General features: G+C 32.6%; 2 protein-coding genes and 1 long non-coding RNA gene across 8 annotated transcripts in view; 1 reads left to right on the top strand and 2 right to left on the bottom strand.

Moving 5' to 3' along the window:
* Positions 1–2,600, top strand: part of LOC127837406 (exonuclease mut-7 homolog) — a 49,137-nt gene extending 46,537 nt beyond the window's left edge. The window contains exons 19-21 of one of the 6 annotated variants that reach the window (XR_008029274.1): positions 130–258; positions 1,136–1,294; positions 1,733–1,881. Coding sequence is in view for 5 of the 6 variants with exons in the window: in XM_052364460.1 (XP_052220420.1) it covers positions 130–258; positions 1,191–1,294; positions 1,733–2,087 (588 nt within the window). In the remaining variant the exon portion in view is untranslated. Of the gene's footprint in view, positions 1–129; positions 259–703; positions 834–865; positions 996–1,135; positions 1,295–1,732 lie in introns of those variants that run through there. The other 5 variants (XM_052364460.1, XM_052364462.1, XM_052364464.1 and 2 more) reach the window with 5 other exon arrangements.
* Positions 2,601–2,910: 310 nt separating this feature from the next.
* LOC127837409 (uncharacterized) lies at positions 2,911–4,492 on the bottom strand. Its single transcript, XR_008029275.1, has 2 exons — positions 4,357–4,492; positions 2,911–4,136 (listed from the first exon to the last, which is right to left on the bottom strand). It is a non-coding gene; the product is annotated as an uncharacterized LOC127837409 (long non-coding RNA).
* A 7,873-nt stretch (positions 4,493–12,365) lies between these two features.
* LOC127839655 (uncharacterized) lies at positions 12,366–19,583 on the bottom strand. The gene is made up of 7 exons (XM_052368038.1): positions 19,389–19,583; positions 17,511–17,636; positions 15,921–15,969; positions 15,625–15,653; positions 15,443–15,479; positions 15,240–15,298; positions 12,366–12,412 (listed from the first exon to the last, which is right to left on the bottom strand). Exons 2-7 carry the CDS (start codon positions 17,617–17,619, stop codon positions 12,366–12,368), a joined length of 330 nt encoding a protein of 109 aa, XP_052223998.1. The 5' UTR covers positions 17,620–17,636; positions 19,389–19,583.
* Positions 19,584–20,669: the final 1,086 nt, after the last annotated feature.

Consider the following 20,669-nt stretch of genomic DNA (forward strand, 5'->3'; position numbering starts at 1 on the left):
TATACTGATAAATGGATATAGTGAATATAGGCTCATGTTTGTAGTCACAATAGCAGCTATTGTTGATTCAGACATTAGCAGTCGATGAAGGCCTAGACATAATGACAATACATTCAGTTTATGTTGTAGATATCAGCCAATGTAGGTCCAGACATGTGTTACAATGTCATGTGTGACAAGGCCAAAGACCAGGTGGTGGAAGTGCTCAACCATTTTAACGTGCAGGTCAAACAGTCGGATATCTTCAGCAGATGCCAGGTTAGTGAAACTAGACGCATGTTCTATTAATGTTTATCTCACTTCTTTTTTTGGAATAAAGTAATAAATTTTATGTTTTGAAATATTGTATATTAATCAAGGTTTATTGCATTCGGATAATTTTTAAATTGACCCATGACAGATTGTAAATTTAAATTTTTACCACATTTGCCCATACTTCAATACATTTTGTAATAAGTGCATAGGAGATTTTGCTGATATATCTACATTTTTAGGAGCCATGTGTTGTGGGCTTTTTCTAATATATATATATACCCTGTTGATCTGCAATGGAATGTGTATGTTACCATTCCATCTGATATATCATTCCTTTAGATCAGCAATGGAAATGTGTATGTTACCATTCCATCTGATATATCATTTCCTTTAGATCTGCAATGGAAATGTGTATGTTACCATTCCATCTGATATATCATTCCTTTAGATCTGCAATGGAAATGTGTATGTTACCATTCCATCTGATATATCATTCCTTTAGATCTGCAATGGAAATGTGTATGCTACCATTCCATCTGATATATCATTCCTTTAGATCTGCAATGGAAATGTGTATGTTACCATTCCATCTGATATATCATTCCTTTAGATCTGCAATGGAAATGTGTATGTTACCATTCCATCTGATATATCATTCCTTTAGATCTGCAATGGAAATGTGTATGCTACCATTCCATCTGATATATCATTCCTTTAGATCTGCAATGGAAATGTGTATGTTACCATTCCATCTGATATATTATTCATTTAGATCTGCAATGGAAATGTGTATGTTACAATTCCATCTGATATATCATTCCTTTAGATCTGCAATGGAAATGTGTATGTTACAATTCCATCTGATATATCATGCGTTTAGATCTGCAATGGAAATGTGTATGTTACCATTCCATCTGATATCTCATTTCATCTAGATCTGCAATGGAAATGTGTATGCTACCATTCCATCTGAGGATATGAAACTGCTGTCTCAAAGGAAACTGCAGATCATCGCCCAGCACTCGGAGGCATTGCACAGGTACTGGGGATGTATTACATTTGGTGGTCAAGAAAATATATGTTAAAATTGTGCTTGTTACTGAATGCTGATTAATTTCAAAATGTGAAAGCATTCATGAATAAATAACCCGTCTAATTTAGGAGAATAATTTAAGTATTCATGAAATACCTAAAATCATATGTTATTGTTTCCTGCTAGATAAATGAAATACATTTTTCAGGTTCAACCTCTGAACCTGAATCGTTTGTAATGCGATTGTAATGATTTGCTAAAAAATATACAAAATTAGAAGTATAAAGATATAAGTATGTTTTCAGTTAGTTATTAAGTGCATTTGGAGAACCAATTGTTGGTTGTTTGAGACACCTCTGTTGTCATATTGTTTGGCTTCATGATGTTTTCAGGGTGATCTTATATCACGTATTTCATATTCAATAAAATTCTCACTTGTTTCAGTTCATCTGAACTAGGGCTGAATGGTGGCCGAGAAGGCTCCTCTACATATGGAGTGGGTAGCCAGTCTAATGATTGCTCTGAGGAGATGGTGTCAAGGTTCATTGAGTACAACATAGACTGGTGCACTGCCACTATTTTGTCAACGTCGGCCTCAGTTCAAACAGAGACTGTGCCTCCCAGTATGTTTGACAAAGTGGAGAAGTTTTTCTGTTGTCAGCAGTGTGGGAAGGTGTTCTGGGAGGGATCCCACTTTGAACGAGTTTGTGATCAGTTTTCACATGTTCTTAAGGCGCAAAAAGATGAAACGACAATTTATGATAAATTGAATGCAAACTTTGGAGTAAATTCTTTGTAGAAACTTTCGTGTCCCAAAGCCAGTTGAAATGAAGACACTTGTTAGTAAAAATTTCTAGTTTTTTAATGAGTGTTACTCGTAAATATCACATTACTTAACATCTAACTATTACAAAACAAATGGACTTGCTTAATGAAATTCAGGGAATTTAGGTGTGCATCAAATATTTGTGCAAGTTTGCAACAGCTGTTTTCTACATTGTACATTATTCATGGATCGATGTAAATTTTAAAATTGTTATGTCATGTTTTAATAGTGTTTGATTGACCACATCAATACATGCTATACTGGTTGTCAAGGACAAAATTTGTAACATACATGCATTACTTTGAAATCTATGATATTTGTCTGTGGTTTTTGAAGATCAATAGTGTTCTTATCATTTCATGCCTTCATTCAATAATGTTTTATTTTCTCTGTGGTTTTAGTTGCATAAACGATGTTTCTTAACATAATAAGTTTTAAGTTTGATTTGAAAGTCATATAATTCTATAAATAAAATGTACAATTATTTTATTGTGTTTATTTCATGTAATTGATGAGTGTATTTAGCCCACATTACATATTAGATAAAACCAGCCTCCTATGTTCAAGGTTAACACCCTTAGTTGATGATTTAGCAAACAAAGTTCATGCCCCTAGGTTGAATAACAAGGTCACACTTAAAATTCAATGCTTTATACACCTTACAGGTTGAACATTTGTGAATAGTTATTGGCCTGTACAGAATGTCTTTACACATGTAGGGATTCAAGCATCCCTTTGGAACAAACGATAATCACCAGCTTAGGTATAAGGCCAAGGTTTAAGTTCAAATGTGAAGTATACTACCAATATGTTTTATTTCATACCAACGTCAATATATACAAAGGAGAGAAATCTTAAAGCGTGTTGTCCTTTATCTTGGCAAGGAACCAATTGCAAAACAGTTAAATACACAGCAAATGTAATAGACAACTCAGAAATACACATTACAATGAATAAAATTGAGATTACCGGGATGGAACCGTCCATGAAGAGCGTAGGGGTTTAAAACGATTTTAAGGAGTTCCATAACCGCTCAATTTTGCTTGAGCTATTCATGAAACGTAAACATGAAATGCATATACTAATTTACATAATACCACTGCAATTTAATTTTAAGCAAAATACACTAGAATACATATCAACTTTATTACCGTTGTCTTTTCAATGGAAACCAGGGCAACACAATTGTAAAATTTTGATGCACAACTTATTGAAGTATCAACCACATCTCGTCTTTGATCAGACCTTATTAGAGACGTAGCATCATATATTTAAACGTTCAACTTCTTTATGCCCTCATTTTATTAATGTTTGAGTGCAAACCTTATATTACAAGGGTAATTCAATAAATCATTTCAATTGACTTACATTGTATAAGTACAGGATAAAAACAAACGGCCCAGATCTGCACTTATTCTACTCGTGACGCCATAAATTTACCGTTAACCAATTTGTTAGAGACAGCCGCAACTTTGGTTAAAAGTTCATAAACAAAGCTACAGAATAATTGTATCTTAAGTAAAAACATGAATGCGGAAGAAAATTGAATCGACCTCGATTTTAAAACAAGGTTATTAGATATGTGTTTCACTTGGTGTGGTAACTGTGTAAGATCAGTACTATTTTATAGAGACATATTCTAAAGTAGCTTCTTTCCAGTAGCATGCTTTTGTAGCACACACATTCACACTTCTTATGTAACACTGTTGGCTTGATACTGAAATAATCTTTTCAGTATTGACCTTTCAAAACATAAATTTGTTAGTCATCCGACAACATTACTTATGCCTGACACATGTTAAATAATACAGTAAGACAGATAGTGGGTGTTGGAATGATTAATCTCAGTCATTACTAGTCAAGTACAGTCACGATATTTGGCGAGGGCATTTACGTTAAGTCAAGAACGTTTACATAATTGTGTTTTCCTCAATGGCTGAAGCTACATTGTCCTCATTGGCTGAAGCTACAATGTCCTCAATGGCTGAAGCTGCATTGTCCATTATCACTGAAGCTGCTTTACTGCAAATACCAAACGCCATGATGTGAGATGTTTTGTTATATATTTTGAGAGTTACATCACACATGATAATAAACGACATATACGTCGAAAAAGTAAACCCATATTCAGTTTCTTACAATAATAGATTTGTATGATTTTCAAAATATTATGTTTACAACTTCATACTTTTGGAACTGAATTAAGTTTCTTTAGAAATTGCCCACCATTTTAGCCCCTTACCTGTTTGCTGACGTAAGCACCTTTCCTGTAAGACAAATTCAGAAAATTGTAAGAAGTATGTAGCAGAAACGTCGTTCAACATCATATCCATTAACTATAAGACCAATGATATGTTTTATAAAAAAAATACTTCTCTTTAAGTGGTTTGAAAAACAAAAGAAACAATTATCGTATCTCGTAATATAATTTATTTTATTTTATTTGAAACGTATAAAGCAATTTTCGACAAATTAAAACTTGATTTATCCTAAACTATCATCGTATGACAAAAGTAAAACGTACATTATTATTAAAGCGATTTTCGAATATCACCTGATTCGTTAATATAATTCGTTTATAAAGAATACATAATAATATAATTTTAAAGAAAGACATTTAAAACTGGAAACAAACTTACATTCTATTAAGCACCAACAAGTAGCAAGCAAGACGATACCATACATTTTTCAAATTTTGAAATGAAAGTCTATATTCCGAATTCTTTTCCGTCTGTTACTTCTTCGAAACTCGCATGTAGTCTAATGAAACACTAACGCATGTTTGACTTATTTAACAGTGTGGAGAGTTATAGCTAGCGTTTTCAAATGATATATTTTCCCTCATTGTCGCTGGAGCAATAGGGTAAATTAAAATAGAACGATTTCAAGTTCTTCGCGTCGTTCAACCGGTTTGAACCTCCAATAATTAACATTGTGATTTCTAAGTACATTTGTTTCCCGTTTGTCCTATACGATTTAAACTGATTTACATGATTTAAAATGTAAAAATCCTTCACACTGGCCATTAATCGTGCTTTAATATTGTATTCTTTAAATGGTCGTGTTAAATATTTTAAAAAGAATATAACCATTTCACTACAAAGCGATTTGTCTCATGGAATCAATTAATTATCAACATTGTACATTATGTTTTAATGTATGACACATGATAACGGCATATATGTGTACAGATTGACAAATTGAGTGTTTCCTTGTGTTCTAGATATATATAGTAATCATGACTAAATTGTTACTAACAATACATATAAAACATCGTCATTTGAAAACAGATAACAAATTAAGAGTTTGTAACGATATGATTCGCAATTTAGTTAACTTATATAATGAAACATCTGGTTCTATATTTGGCAATCTTGATTGCCGAATAGCAAAGACAATAGTTTATTGCTACCCCTGACGTAAAAGATTCAATTTTTCGTAAAAGAAATTTTCTTAATTGGTATATGAAATACTGTCTTCTTTATCAAATTACGAATGATTATTAAAATGCAAAAATACACTAAACTATATATGTATGTTCAAAAGCTTATTTTACGCTTAGCTTTACATGATTCATCTAAGATGACTTGTGATTAAAAACAGACTCATTTTTCTACAAAACTCTTAAGCCGATTTTAAAATGATGAACCTAAGCTCGTTTTGTTCATACATCACTACAGTTCGGAAAGCTTTCATTTTATAAATATTGCCAGCTTTATTTGAAACGTTTATGTAAATTAAACGACCTATACATTATTTCGTTCTACAACAAAAGTAAATTGAGATTTGAATCTTATCAGATTACTTCCGAAGTGGCCCTGGCTGTGTTCCATTATTTAGATCCTTTGACGAGGCTGCAGTTCACGAGTCAGCGATCATACAGCGGACACAATATCGTTAACGCCACCGAGACCAGACGAATGCAAATAGTAAAAAGACATTTCGATAGAAACGATTAAAAACTTAATAACAATTTTTATATTTATAATTTGATGTTTGGCATTATGTCGACTGTTTTTGTTTGGGATTATGTCGACTGTTGATGTTTGGCATTATGTCGACTGTTGATGTTTGGCATTATGTCGACTGTTGATGTTGTTTGTCATTATGTCGACTGTTGATGTTTGGCATTATGTCGACTGTTTGGCGAGGGACAAGCATGACAATTCGTGTACATACACTGGTGAAAGTCAGAAAGATCATACACTGGTGAAAGTCAGAAAGATAATTCCGTCTTGATGTTATAAATTATAATATGCTTCTACTTACACAATAAGTCTAACGAATAGTTTTTAAAGAAATAATCAAATAGCATATTCCACATAAAATAATTAAAAGAATGCTTGATGTACAATAAAACATGATCAACAAAAAATATGTTTCAAATACGCATTTTCTCACATTTTACATGAATTGTTATTATACTTATACTTATCACCATAATCAGCGTCGGTTATACCTCTGGTCTTGGGCTGACTGGTCTTTGTGAGGGTCTTGAGGGTGCGATAGGCCTTTAAAAGCTGCGTGTGGTCAGCTCTGTGTCAATGTCGATAGATTGCTATTGAATCCACTCCTCCATGCCCTCTTTCATCTTCTTCCTGACCTCATGGTTTGCTTTCTGGAATTCCGTCCTAGACTCCTGGCTGGTGTACTGTCCATGCCTCAGCTTTCTTCTCCTATCGCAAAGGTCAATTATCTTGGCGGTTTCCCATGGCTGGCTCTTTCCCAAGAACTTCTTCGGCCAATGGCAGCAGGACGTCTTTGATGTTGTTGGTGCTTATGTCATTGTCTACGATGTTCGGGGCTGCAAACTTACCACCTGGTCGTGTCAGCCCCCCTCATTTCGTTTTGCCCGCCAGTAGAAGTGGTTACTAAGATGTGGTTGGGTCAAGATCCCGGAACCAGAACTTGAAAATTAAATGTCTGGTGAGTACCAGCTGTGCCCCTCCTCCCGAGGGAGCTACAACCAAGAAACACAAAAACATCTCTACCCTGAACACCCCATACACGCCCGATATTATTTACAAGAACATTTTTTTATCAGTTTTTCTTAGAATATGTGAACCAACTTCACAATTTGTTATTTTATCCATTTTTATTCTCTTATTCTCAATGAATGATTTTTTCTTCTAAGTATAAAAAGTAAAAAACACACCTGTAAATTAATATAAGTCGTCATTTTACAAAATCGATTTTTTCCGAGCAAATGCTGATCCAAATATTGCAGTGTGACATATATACAGTCATTGTCACCAAACCAAAGCAATAATTGAATACATAATTATTTATTTGTTTGGATAAAGATCTATCAATATACATGTAATGTAGTATATTGATAGGTCTTTGGTTTGGACAAAAGTCCAAAAGTATGTATAAACCCTGTATGTTCACTTTATTTCTAAAGGTGTTATCATATGTTGATTTTCATCCAGAGTCGGCGTAATGCATGAAACGCTAATGCAAAACTTGCATTTTTGGTCAAACGATTGCTATTCAATGACATGTTTTTGCTACTTCCTTCAATCTTACTCGAGAGTGTGGTCTGCGCCGCGGATTTTCACATATATGTTCAAATCAGTTTTCACAGTCGACTGTAAAATTAAAGTGCTATTATTTCTTATGCAATATGACTTTGTGAGAAGAGTATTGTCTAAATAATTCAATGATAACCTGTTTGAAATCAAATTAAGGAATTCTATTATAAACTAACAAATTAACATGTAAACTATCAATACAAATTGCAATGTTTTACAGGTAAATATAGGCATATATCTTTAAAACAAACACATTTATAAACAGAGATCCAAAATTGCAATTTGTTTTCAAAGCATCATATAAAGTGTTTTGTACACGACTTTAAACATGAAGATATGTATTATACACACACGCAACTCGCGCTTTACACATTTTTTATTTTGATGTATACCTCCTTGTTTGTCAAATTTCATTGAACAAAAAGGCATTCCCTTATTAGAATATTTTATCGCTATTCAGGTTCTTACAAAACCCTACAGTCAAGTGTTCTATGGACGATAAGTACAAACGTGTTTAGTAAACTCTGACCCTGGTTAACCAATGATTTAAATGTATAGTTTAGTGACATACGAAGGTACGTAATTGTATAACTCGAGATATATACTGTTGATACTTACGAACATATATTTATATTAATTTAGCTCTTGTAATATACATCCAAACATACGTTATGTATTTATTTATTTTAATAACATAACACAATTGTCTCTATTTGATAAAATATGAGTATTGTTCTTCGGAGTGGACTTGGAAAATGGAACGATGTCAGAATTTGTGCATAGTTTCGACATTTATGGAATGCAAACTTCCTTAAATTCTCTAAAAACTGGTTACATACATTTTCATGGATCATGAATTGGGGATGTGTCTAAATCATCACTTACAATATTTAAACAAATAAGTGAACAGATCGACATTCACATTTATGAATTTGCTTTCGTATTTTGGGAACGTTTCGACAATTCAGTATAGGAAACACAAAGCATATATTTCCGGCCTAAATTGTTTAAAACATTACTGACAAAACTCTTAAGTCCACCTTCAATCTCACAAGAGTTTAACCTGATAAAAGATAGTGTATCTAAAGCAAAGTATATTTACTTCAATGCAAAATCTTAAATCTATGTTCATACGAAAATCATTGTCTTGATCTCTGTTAAATCGCCTAGTTGTGTAAAATCGTAAATGGGGAACCGTGATATTATATTCAAATAAATGTCAACCTTTGCTTTAATTTGGCTTTCAATACTAAACATAATTTGATGTTTATATTGTACATACTTCTTTATTCGTAAAAGATAGATGATTTATAGAGTTCTGAAACTGATGCCCTGCGAACGGTAACGATGTAATACGCTGTTAAAATGCCGTGATATTACTATCAACTTGGTCTTACAAGCATAGTATATACTGTAATTATACAAGCGTTTAATTATACCCCCATTACCATTGGTAATGGGGGCTATATAGGGGTCACTTTGTCGGTATGTCGGTCGGTCGGTCTGTCGGTCTGTCGGTCTGTCCCGAAATTTCATCCGATCTTTACCAAACATGGTCACAAGTTGTATCTTGATGATGTATATGTCAAGGTTGAATATGGGTCATGCCGGGTCAAAGACTAGATCACGGGGTCACTTAGTGTGTTTTAAACCGAAAGTTTGTCCGGACCATAACTATGTCATTTATCGTTAGATTTTTAAATAACTTGGTACATTTGTTCACCATCATGGGACGGTGTGTCGCGTGAAAAAAGTACGTCGATATCGCCAAGGTCAAGGTCACACTTGGAGTTCAAATGTGAGATTTTAAAATCATTTGGTACATTTGTTCACCATCATTGGACGGTGTGTAGCGCGAAAGAATTACGTTGATATCTCCAAGGTCAAGGTCACACTTTGAGTTCAAAGGTCATAAATGGCCATAAATAAGCTTGTCCGGGCCATAACTATGTCATTCATTGTGAGATTTTAAAATCATTTTGCATATTTGTTCACCATCATTGGACAGTGTGTCACGCGAAAGAATTACGTCGATTTCTCCAACGTCAAGGTCACAATTTGAGTTCAAAGGTCAAATATGGCCATTAATGAGCTTGTCCGGGCCATAACTATGTTGTTCATTGTGAGATTTTAAAATCATTTGGCACATTTGTTTACCATTATTGGACGGTGTGTCGCGCGAAAGAATTACGTCGATATCTGCAACGTCAAGGTCACAATGTGAGTTCAAAGGTCAAAAATGGCCATTAATGATCTTGTCCAGGCCATAACTATGTCATTTATTTTGAGATTTTAAAAATACCTGGTACATTTGTTCACAATCATTGGAATATGTGTCATGCGAAAGAATTATGTCGATAACTCCCAGGTCTAGGTCACACTTGGAGTTCAAAAGTAAAAAAATGGCCATAAATTTGGACGGCATGTCATGCGAAAGAATTCAAGAGTTCAAAGGTCGAAATGGCCATAAATGATGATGGCATTATAATTCTTAAAAATCACCCTAAATTTGATTCTCTTGTTTGTGAAGACAGCATGCAAAATAGTCTGTGTCAATGCGGCACGTGGGGGTATACGTCACGTCTGTGACAAAGCTCTAGTTACAATAAAGGTGTATGCACATAACAAAATATTTCGATCTTATCATGGACAAACTATAGGACCACACAATTGCGCATGCGCAGTAAGATAATATATTCCCAGCGTCATTTATTTGTATTATGTACTCGTTTAAATAGCGTCGAATAGACAACACAGGTTTTAAACATGTACAAGTAGCTGTATCAATCGAAATTTTGTCAATGTTGTTGATGGCGTCATCTGTATTGATCAAGACAACAAAAAACATTTTAAAATGCTAATTTGGATCAGGTGGATTTGGATTGAAGCACCGCACCAGTGCATAATTGTGTAAATAAATCAGTTAGAATAAATTTAAAAAAACAACACATAGGCCTATATACAACATATGCTCTAGAACTGAACATGTGTATGGATATTTTCCTCTTTGTGTATTTTGATCACATATTTGGGCAAACATTTAATGAACTATTTTGTTGAGCCTGCTTGTAAGCAATCACAGTGCTGATATAACGTATGAAGTCAATCATAACGTAGCGATCAGCCCCCGTCTGTGGTAAATTGATGTATTTCTTTAATACGCGAATTTGTATAATCTTCTTTCATAGAGCATATATTTACTTTGTTTTACCATTGTTCGCAGCAAGCATAGTGCGTTCTAACCGATGTTGTATCCAGTTAACATTTATATTTTCAATCGCGCGATCAGTAACCCAAGAATGATAAACTTATTGTTGATTTAAATTTCAAAAGTTTGAATTGTGTTTTCTTTTTTTCTTCTGTTTTTATGTAGAGCACCGCAAAACCGGATGACTGCGATGTTAGAATTATGTGTTTCAGATCATCATCCAGAGTTAGCCCAATTCATACTGATTGATTCTCATACAGAAAGCCCACCTTTCCCCAAATTATTAATTCGTTGTAATTTTTTTCGAACTGTTGTTTTGTGAAATAATTGTTTGTGAACTATATGTTCTTTTGTTGTCAAAATATATGTATCATGTATGTTGTGACATATTCTGATACAGATCTGTTCTGTACGAAAGCTTTTTCAATGATATGTTGAAATAAGTTACAACAAACCGTATGTTGGTTTTGAGAATGGACAATATTATTCTGCACAAGTAAACAGTTAATTTATCAAAGTAGGCAGTAGTGAATTATTTCCTGTACAAATATAATAAAGGTTGAAAATACGCACTTACAAAGCAATAACAAAGTTTAATTAGACGCCTTATCTTTACAGAGTATGGCGACATTATTATTTAAACTTTTCAACGTACATAAAGAATATAGCAACAGGGTATAACTATGCATATTTAATACAATCCGAAATTTTTGATCTGACCACCTTTATTTTATTTCTAGAAATGGTGACAAACACAGAATACGATACGATGAGTACATGCACGATAGATAAAATTAAATACAATATCAATCAAATATGTATTTCAAATAAAAGAAAAATATAAACATGGAAGATGTGACAAACATGTGTTTAGAGTTTATCTACGAAAAATGTAGGAAGTGTTGTCGAAAAATAATGCAGTGAATTACTTGTGATGGTAAATTCTCTTAGAATTTGTTCATGTAGATGCTACCCGAGTACATGCAACTTATCAAAGTTTAACGGATATGATTTCACATAATCTGTGTGGTTTGTACCTAACATAAGATACCATAAAACGGGAAAGCATTGCTCGACAGTATAAAAAATATTCAATCATATGTGTGTATGATAATAAAGAACTGTCATATACAGTTTAAGACATCTTATTGTAAGAAGAGTCCGAGGAATACATAAACGTGTAGTTTAATTGCATGTAGGAGCTATGTCGTTCGGGTAGAATATCCTTATTACATGGTAAATGCAAATGCCATTATGTCATAATATGTAAAACTCTAAACGTCATCGTATGATAATACATAAAAATGCATCGATCACTATAAACTTGTAATATAATTTATATCTTATGGGTATATTGGAATCATGGGCATAGTGCTTTTTTTTATAAATACAGATCTTTTTATATTTTTCTAAATACAGATCTTTCTATCTTTTTTTTTTCTAAATACAGATCTTTCTATCTAAAAACAAAACATATCGCATGCGGATTTATGATTATATATAAAATGGTTAGATGTTGTTTTTTTTTGCATTTTCGTAGAGGTTTTCTTTGTCACCTGAAATTAAATAAACAATAATACCTTTAGCTTTCGTATATAACATAAATCATTGATAATATTATAGTATCGTGTTCCCATATGAACGTCATCGAACTATCATAATACATTAAATATATTTCAAATCTATCATTATATAAGCTACACTAAGAAATAATGTAACAATACCAACATGTAATTACGCGAAACAATCTATTGAACATTTATACAAAGTTGGTCTCAAATAATGCGCAGAAGGTGCATACAAAAGTTACTTATTAGGTTAATACTTGTCATGGTATTTTCTGTGAAGTAACTGTATGATCATGTCCGACGCATTGCAAGACCAACAAGTCGTATATAATACATGACTATTTGTGCGAAAGATTTATTGATTACGTATAATATTACTCACCAAAATGCTGTTGAACGTGTTGTGATACGGTAGGTTATTTTAGTCTCTTATAGTATGTATAGATGTCGGAAGTTAATAAACTTGTTCTGTTATGTAACTTTGATAAACAGAACACTCGATTTGTCTTCAAAATGTGCGTTAACGTTATGTTTAAACTATTACTCGTACTTTGCATTACATCCTATAGCTGAGTACTTTTGTCCTGGTTGACATGAGAAAATAAAATGAGTTTGCAAGCTAGTTTGTGTATGGCTTTACATTTTTCGAAATCAGTTCTTGCGAGATCGTTTACGTGGCATGATACTTTTATTATAGTACAACTATCACGGGAATGCTTTTGTCCACTACGCCGCTACACAACAACTTGAGTTCACTTCGTTTATTGACAATTTTTTACTCGACAAAATCAAATGGTAGATGATTATGGTTCGAAATTCATAAATAAAACATAAAATCAAATGAATATATAAGTCAATTAAACATCCTTAGATGAACACAAAGGTAGCGCCAACAGACGTTTGTACAACAGGTAATTGTATCATATCCCTTTCTAAAAAAATAAACTACTGTATGCAAAAGTTTCGAGTTAAACAGGTCCTCACTAATTTCCAAACAAATATATACAACAACTATGTATATAATCATTAGAATTATGACACCATATTAAACTGAGTTGTTTCTTATCCCCCCCCCCCAAAAAAAAAATGTTAAACACTGAAAACATATATTTAAGCAATATATACTCAGAAGTAAAATTGTACAAGGTTTCCATAAAAAACGTGGAGATGAACAACCTTTTAGATTTATATTGACCTTATAATCCAGATAATTCGAATTGATATGTAAACAAACATCACCTTCCATACTTTTTTGTTATATTTTATATTAATATGAAAATTGCTTAAAGAAGACATTTAAAATTCAATGTTGTTGTAATTAGCACTGTTGCTGGCCTGCATACAAACATCCGTTATACCGCTCTGCCACATGACTTTGGAAGCTCATTTTTAATTGTGAGAGGTAGCGAGCAACTTATGTTATATTTTTTACCACTGGTGAAGTATATACAGGAAGTGGTTATCGTGGTAGTGGTGAGGTTCAAACAGGCAGTGGTTATCGTTCCTAGCGTAGCTAAGATACAGGCTCTCTGCAGTGTACCAGTGCTGCAGACAGCCTGTATGTAATCAATAGTGTTTAAGAGCTTGTGCGACGATATTGGAAAGTCTGGTGTTTATAACAGCTTGAGCGAAGGCATTGGCCAGTTTATCATTTAAATCTGTACATATCGGCTGCTTTCAGGGAAAACGGGGCTTAATGCATGTCAAATAAGATTAGCCTGTGCACAATTATTAGCTTGTGCAATGCGCACAAGCTTATCAAGGACGACAATTTCTGATTCTATGGCGTGTTTCGTTTAAAGAGCGTCTCTGGTACTGGGATGACAATTAATGCACAACCAATTGTGAAAAAAGAGACATATTGTTTTTTGTCTATGTTATCTCTATAACATTAATATGGGGATTAACAGTGCACACACATCTCGACCTGTGCTTTGAGACACACACTTTATAAATTAGAATGGTTTCTGTTCATTCCAAACTTGAGATATAAAAAGCTATAACATAATTTTGAAAAATGAGGTATGTCTAAGATAATGCAATAGCGAACACCTCAGTGCCTTCAGCGTTTTGATTAAGAAATGGTTTCCCAGCGATACAACCTTCCTACCTTTGTAGTTTCACTTGGCTACCTTATTGTGTAGGTGATTTTTCCAGCGCATAATGTCAGCAAGAACATTAAAAAGAGTCATTACTGTGCAGATTATGAAAGAAAACTAATGTATTGTGTGCACTTCATTGCAAGATTAGTCACAAGCATATACAATAAACTCTTATATATGCATACACGAGTTACGGCTTTAAAGTAATTAACTGTCCTCTGATGTATTTGACCTAGGTATTGAGTTTCTTGTTAAAACTTCTTATTGTTTAGTTTTTAAGACATGTCCCGGACAAAATATACTGCACTGCAATAACTTTAAACATATGGAAGAAAGAGATATGTATCTTGTGCATTCCACTGTTGTAAGTTCCGCTACGGACAATTAAACCGACGTCTGGACGTCAATAATAAACACATGGCATAAACGCTTAACATATGAAAGTCAGTGTTATGGCTCATAAGTACTCATTTATCCCTAAATAAGATCTATGTATCTGTCTAACAATGACATTTCAAGTCGTATAGTTTTATCACTGTTATAGTTGTTTTACTTTTGCACCGTACAATATTGTGGACGGCAAACTGACCGAATCAAGTATTTTTTTAGAGGGGGTATGTATATAGGAATAATTTAACTCCCGAAACAATAATTCTTAAAATTAATTACTATTTAAGACAACGGACAAAATATCTAACGGCCATGCTTTTTACCTGTCAACTGCTCATAGTCGCAATTGCTGGTAGACATTTCAATGCAGTCGTGGTTAGATCTAAAGGAAAATGAAAACACATTATAGTGGAGATGTTTATTCCTATATCATTAACAAATCTAACTCAAACAATTGCATCTGCATTTCAATTAGGTAATGTGTACAATACATTTCCATGTGTATATCTTAAAAACGTATGCTTACCCACATATCTCCAAAGATCGATAAATGTTTTCGTCATCTGAAACGATTTTACTTATTAAAGACCGTAATATATTTAATTGATATTGATATAAGCCAATTGGCGATAGGTATTTTCACATGAAAAGTCACGACAAGTTTCATTTAATGCAGGAGCCACAATTTATTTTCAAGTTCGATCTTACCAATGTGATTCCCAACAGCTGGATTAGGTCTGAAAGAAAAATAACAATATTTGTTTACAATACAATTGGTCAACCAGATAATAAAAACACTGTGTCTAAAATAATGTTTTTGTGTACAAATATTTTGTATGCTTAGCTTTCTATTTACCACTTTGACTACGTTAGCTGAATTATTGTTTGCTTGATTATAACGGTCTATGTTAAAAAGTCAAACAACCGTTTAGTTGCTTTAAGTCAATGTATGCATAATGTAAGTGCTATGTTATTGACATGAATACCAACTGTCGAACACTTACTCATCATATATACCTACACCGTTGTCAAGGCTGTCGGTCGCTCTGGATTCTGCAATAAATGGACACATTTTAAGTTGCTATTGATAGGGAACTAAATGGAAATCTGATCGACCAAACATTACAAAGCTATAAGGGACTGAAAGCGTACACATTAATGTTTGGATGTTTTTTTAAACAGTTCACTTTTACACCCGTTAAACATCCGTGTTGAATAACTTTTACTTAAAATCAAAATCAGACGAGATTATTCTAGCGAATACCAGCTCATTTTATTAAAGGCATTTGGATTATTGCTTAAACAACACAAATCAAAATATGAGACATAGCTTTACACATACAAACATGATTAAACATGTGGTAATCGCCCTTCAACGCTCTAAACAAAAGATTTGGGTTTAAATGGTCAAGTCACGCCGAATAAAACACAAGTTTGAATAAACATTAACTTCATAGCAATAACGCAAATATAAATTATATAGCAAAACAATTGTGTGCACATTCAATTTAACTGCAATTTAATTAATCCGTTTTTAAATGGCATTTTCACATGTATTGAAGTTTGTCATTAAATTCTTTATATTAATAAATGTCAAGATTGGATCTAAAAGCTCCAGTAAAAAAATAATGAAATTAAAGAAAGAAAAAAAATCACCATCAAATGAGCTCGAACCACTGACCCCTGGAGTAAAAGTATATCGCTTAGACCACTCGCCCATCCATGTTCATACAATGTGTGATGTAATTTATACTTTATATAAGCAATCTTCGTAGTATCTCAACATACAACGACAACAACAGAACTCTCCAAAATATTCATTTCTTTCGCGTTGCGCCGCTTTATAATTTTCAGGTTTTTAAATCGTCAAAAGATGCATATAAGAGATATTTTAGAGCATGGTAAATAAGGGATATTTTAGAGCATGGTAAATGTTCAGTATTACTGTTTCCTCGCAAATATCTTAACTACAACGATTATTTGCGAATCTGAAACACGTTTTTTTATTGTGTCGATTTACCAAAATGTGAAAATGCCCATAATATTGACCATATCAGCACAATACATAAAGGTCAAAATGGTGTAGTTTATATTGTGCCCGCCTTGCGACGAGGAGATCATGGTTTCGACCCCAAATGTTTCTCTTTTTTTTTGCAAAGACGCCAAGTACTGGTCCTTCCTATAAGACGGGCTAAAGAGTGCCTCTAATAAACCAAGCGAGCAAACCAAGCTAAATGAATGGTTTGAACAAAAAGAATACACACTGCTAAGTAACTATTAAAGGAAGTTAATACAATAATCATGTACATTTATTCTTGTCGACAATATTTTAGAACCAAGCATCATGTAAGAACAAAACACACGGTATAATGCTAAAATTTATTTTAGAACGTGAATCTTTTCACGAGATGAGTTTTCTTAAATAAGATTTTATAATGCATTTTATATCAGGAAAAATAAAAAACAAACACCAGAAGATTCAAAAAGATATAACTGTTATCCGCACAAGATTACTTTTATGACAAGCAACCAAAGCAAAAGCTGTACATGCATTAATACATATGGTTTTCGGTAGTAAAATAAGTACAACTTACTATCAGTTTGTTTTGCGTGTCGTAGTCTTCGTAATATCATCGCAGTAACCACGATAACTGTTACAAGAGCCACGGTAAGTGAAAGCCCTAGTGTCATTGCCGTTTTCATTGAAAAGGAAGACGTTTCTGGAAAAAGTAACCAATTACTCGAAACAAATTTATTAAATGGTGCATATAATATATTTTCTAAATACATGTTGTAGCATCAAACAGAACAGTTAAAGTGTTCGTAATAATGTTTTCTTGAATCACTTGAAAATAATGTTCAAACTTTAATCATGGAACCGGTTTTACATATAACTTGATCACGACTTTTGCTTAGAAGTGTGCTAGATTATAATGTGGTTTGGAAAACTGTCAAACATGAAAAGCCGGATGTTTTGTTTGGGAACAAAATTATAACACAAGTATGTCGCCGTGTGCTTAGAGAGCTAAGGGATTTTGAAACAACAACATTATATTGTAACACATGAAGGCAGGTTTGTATTTCTTTGCTAGTGGAATCCAAATTATTAGAAAAACTACATACATAAAAGATAATTAATTCAATGTTGAAATTAGGAAATGTATAATGCACATAATGTTTTAAAAAAGTTATATCTACAATCACGACATTTCTTAAAATTTGCGATGAGGGGAATTTTAAAATACTGTCTTCAAATAAGAACACATTTCCTACTAAAAACAAATTAATCAGATGCACCAGTTGGTATCTTCACTAGAGCTTGTTAACATTTAATAATGATATAACTAGCTATTTTATCATCAATATTATGTCATGTACAAACCTCTTTATATGTGAAACCTGTGACATTAACCTAAGACCTACTAAACCTAAAATACTTATGGGTCTTATCATACCTACCGAAGTATGTGAACTATGAAAACTCTACGATGAAAAATGTTCAATGGGTTGAACAAAAGTTCAGTATGACGGCGGACTTACTGACGAATGTCGGGATGGCCGGACGACTGATGTTTGTGCTCTCTATAAGACAAAAGTAAACATCTAATAGAAAGAGCACACTTCATAAAGTATCATACAAAACATATTTCGAAATACAATGAATTACTGGAACTTTACTAAAACTATCAATAAATAAATAAAGCATTGTACACTTCCTAACATCTGCATATAGAGGCACTAACATTCACATTAATATAATTTGCGTTTTATAATATATATATATATATATATATATATATATATATATATATATATATATATATATATATATATATATATTCTATATAACTATGAATAACGTTCTATATATAAATAAATATATATATATATATATATATATATATATATATATATATATATATATATATATATATATATATATATTCTATATATATGGTATGATATATATTTAAAAGCATGTGATAAAAAAGACCTGACACTCGTTGTCATATCATACCAAATTTTATTAAACTCGTCCAGGAAATTCGTTAGTAAGCTCGCGTCTATTATATATATATATATATATATATATATATATATATATATATATATATATATATATATATATTCGTTTATGGAACTAACCTCACTGAACTCCCGAACATTATCAGGATTTTTTTTCGTTCAGATAGTATGATACGATACAGCAAACAAATAATACGCTATATCAAACAATAATTCTATTTTGCATGATTAAAGCTGTGATCACAGTCTTGTTAAGATAATTCATGTCATGTTGAATAGAATTGGATTTTCATCTAAGCTACTTTATTATCCAAAAAAATGTATTAAACAACACTGTGAGAGAAATGTCTTAGACCGAGTTCACTTGCATAACAATAATAAAATAACTGCTTAGTGATTCTGAAATCTGAAAAATGGCAACGCTAAAAACCCAACTAAATCTTTACCTTTTTCGTCTTCATACACAAACACATCAACGTGTTCTGTGGTCGAAAGTAGCGCATTATTAGAGACAGTAATTGTGAAGAAATAACTTCTGTTGTTTTCCCCGATATGTTTGTCTGCCTCAATGAGTTTATTTAGAGAAATTGAATAGTTGAAGAATTCGCATCTACCAATGTCTGGGCAATAACAATGACACGATTCGTCTGGACTTGTTGTCTGAAATTCATGTTCAATAATCCATTTGTACATTAAGAATCATATATGTCCTTTAAAAAGTTATTCGGCGTAGTTTTGACAATACTCACATTCTCACATTTACACATTTGTTACCGTAAATTATTGTTTTCAACACTGTCGCACATTTAAATCGATTTTCTGGCATTTTCTCTAAAAACACACACGTTACTTTCATTGATTAAACGCTTAAAATAAAACCGATAACAAACTGGTTATACATACATATAGGATCTGGCACGAGTTGTCATACCATATTTTATTAAACGAGTTCAGAAATGTTGATAGTAAGCTCGCCTTTGGCGAGCTTAATAACGAATTTCCTGGACGAGTTTAATAAAATTTGGTATGATATGACAACGAGTGTCAGGTCTTTTTTATCACATGCTTTTAAATTAGCAAATTAAATAAATATTTACGCAAACATAATGATAAATCCCGAATGTTGTTTACATTTCGTGACGTCATTTGACGTTGCAACGTCATTTCAGCAAAATAACAAAATGCGATTGGTCAATAAACGAAAACTAAGCCAATGAAAATGCTTTAAAATCTTGTATTACCCATGTGTAATATAAAAAATATGTAATGGTTGTATTACATGGGAAACAGGGTATAGCATGTGATAAAAGCATTGTTTTAAAAGTGTGTTCTACTTGCGATTGATAACAAGACATTTGTATCGGTTATTGTGGTTGGTTAGCCTAATATTAATAAAGTTTCAATATATATTTAAGCACTGACATTGCCGTCCGATAATTAGTTGATGGAAATCATCAAACCTAAATTGCAGCAATCATGTACAAAGGAAGTAAAACTCTACTTTAATATGTAGTAGATCTGTAATATCATCTTCACTTCAATATCCTTAACTTAAAGGACATTCAATTAACAAGAGCTTTGTCACAGATAATACAGCAGACTCCTTAGGGTTGTCTTATGATACAAAGTATTATAAACCTAGCTTAAATGAATGTTCATTTATTGCAGGGTCCGGATGTTGGTTTTCAATAATTTATATCACCATAACAACCAATATTAATGAAAAA

Source organism: Dreissena polymorpha, chromosome 7 (assembly GCF_020536995.1).
Source record: "Dreissena polymorpha isolate Duluth1 chromosome 7, UMN_Dpol_1.0, whole genome shotgun sequence".
In the NCBI taxonomy this organism is placed as follows: domain Eukaryota; kingdom Metazoa; phylum Mollusca; class Bivalvia; order Myida; family Dreissenidae; genus Dreissena; species Dreissena polymorpha.

Coding starts and splice junctions, on each gene's coding strand:
- LOC127839655 (XM_052368038.1), bottom strand. CDS start 17,619: ATGAAAACGGCAATGACACTAGGGCTTTCACTTACCGTGGCTCTTGTA. Junction 15,480..15,624: donor AGCTGTTGGGAATCACATTG/GTAAGATCGAAC, acceptor AAATCGTTTCAG/ATGACGAAAACATTTATCGA. Junction 15,299..15,442: donor CGATCTTTGGAGATATGTGG/GTAAGCATACGT, acceptor ATTTTCCTTTAG/ATCTAACCACGACTGCATTG.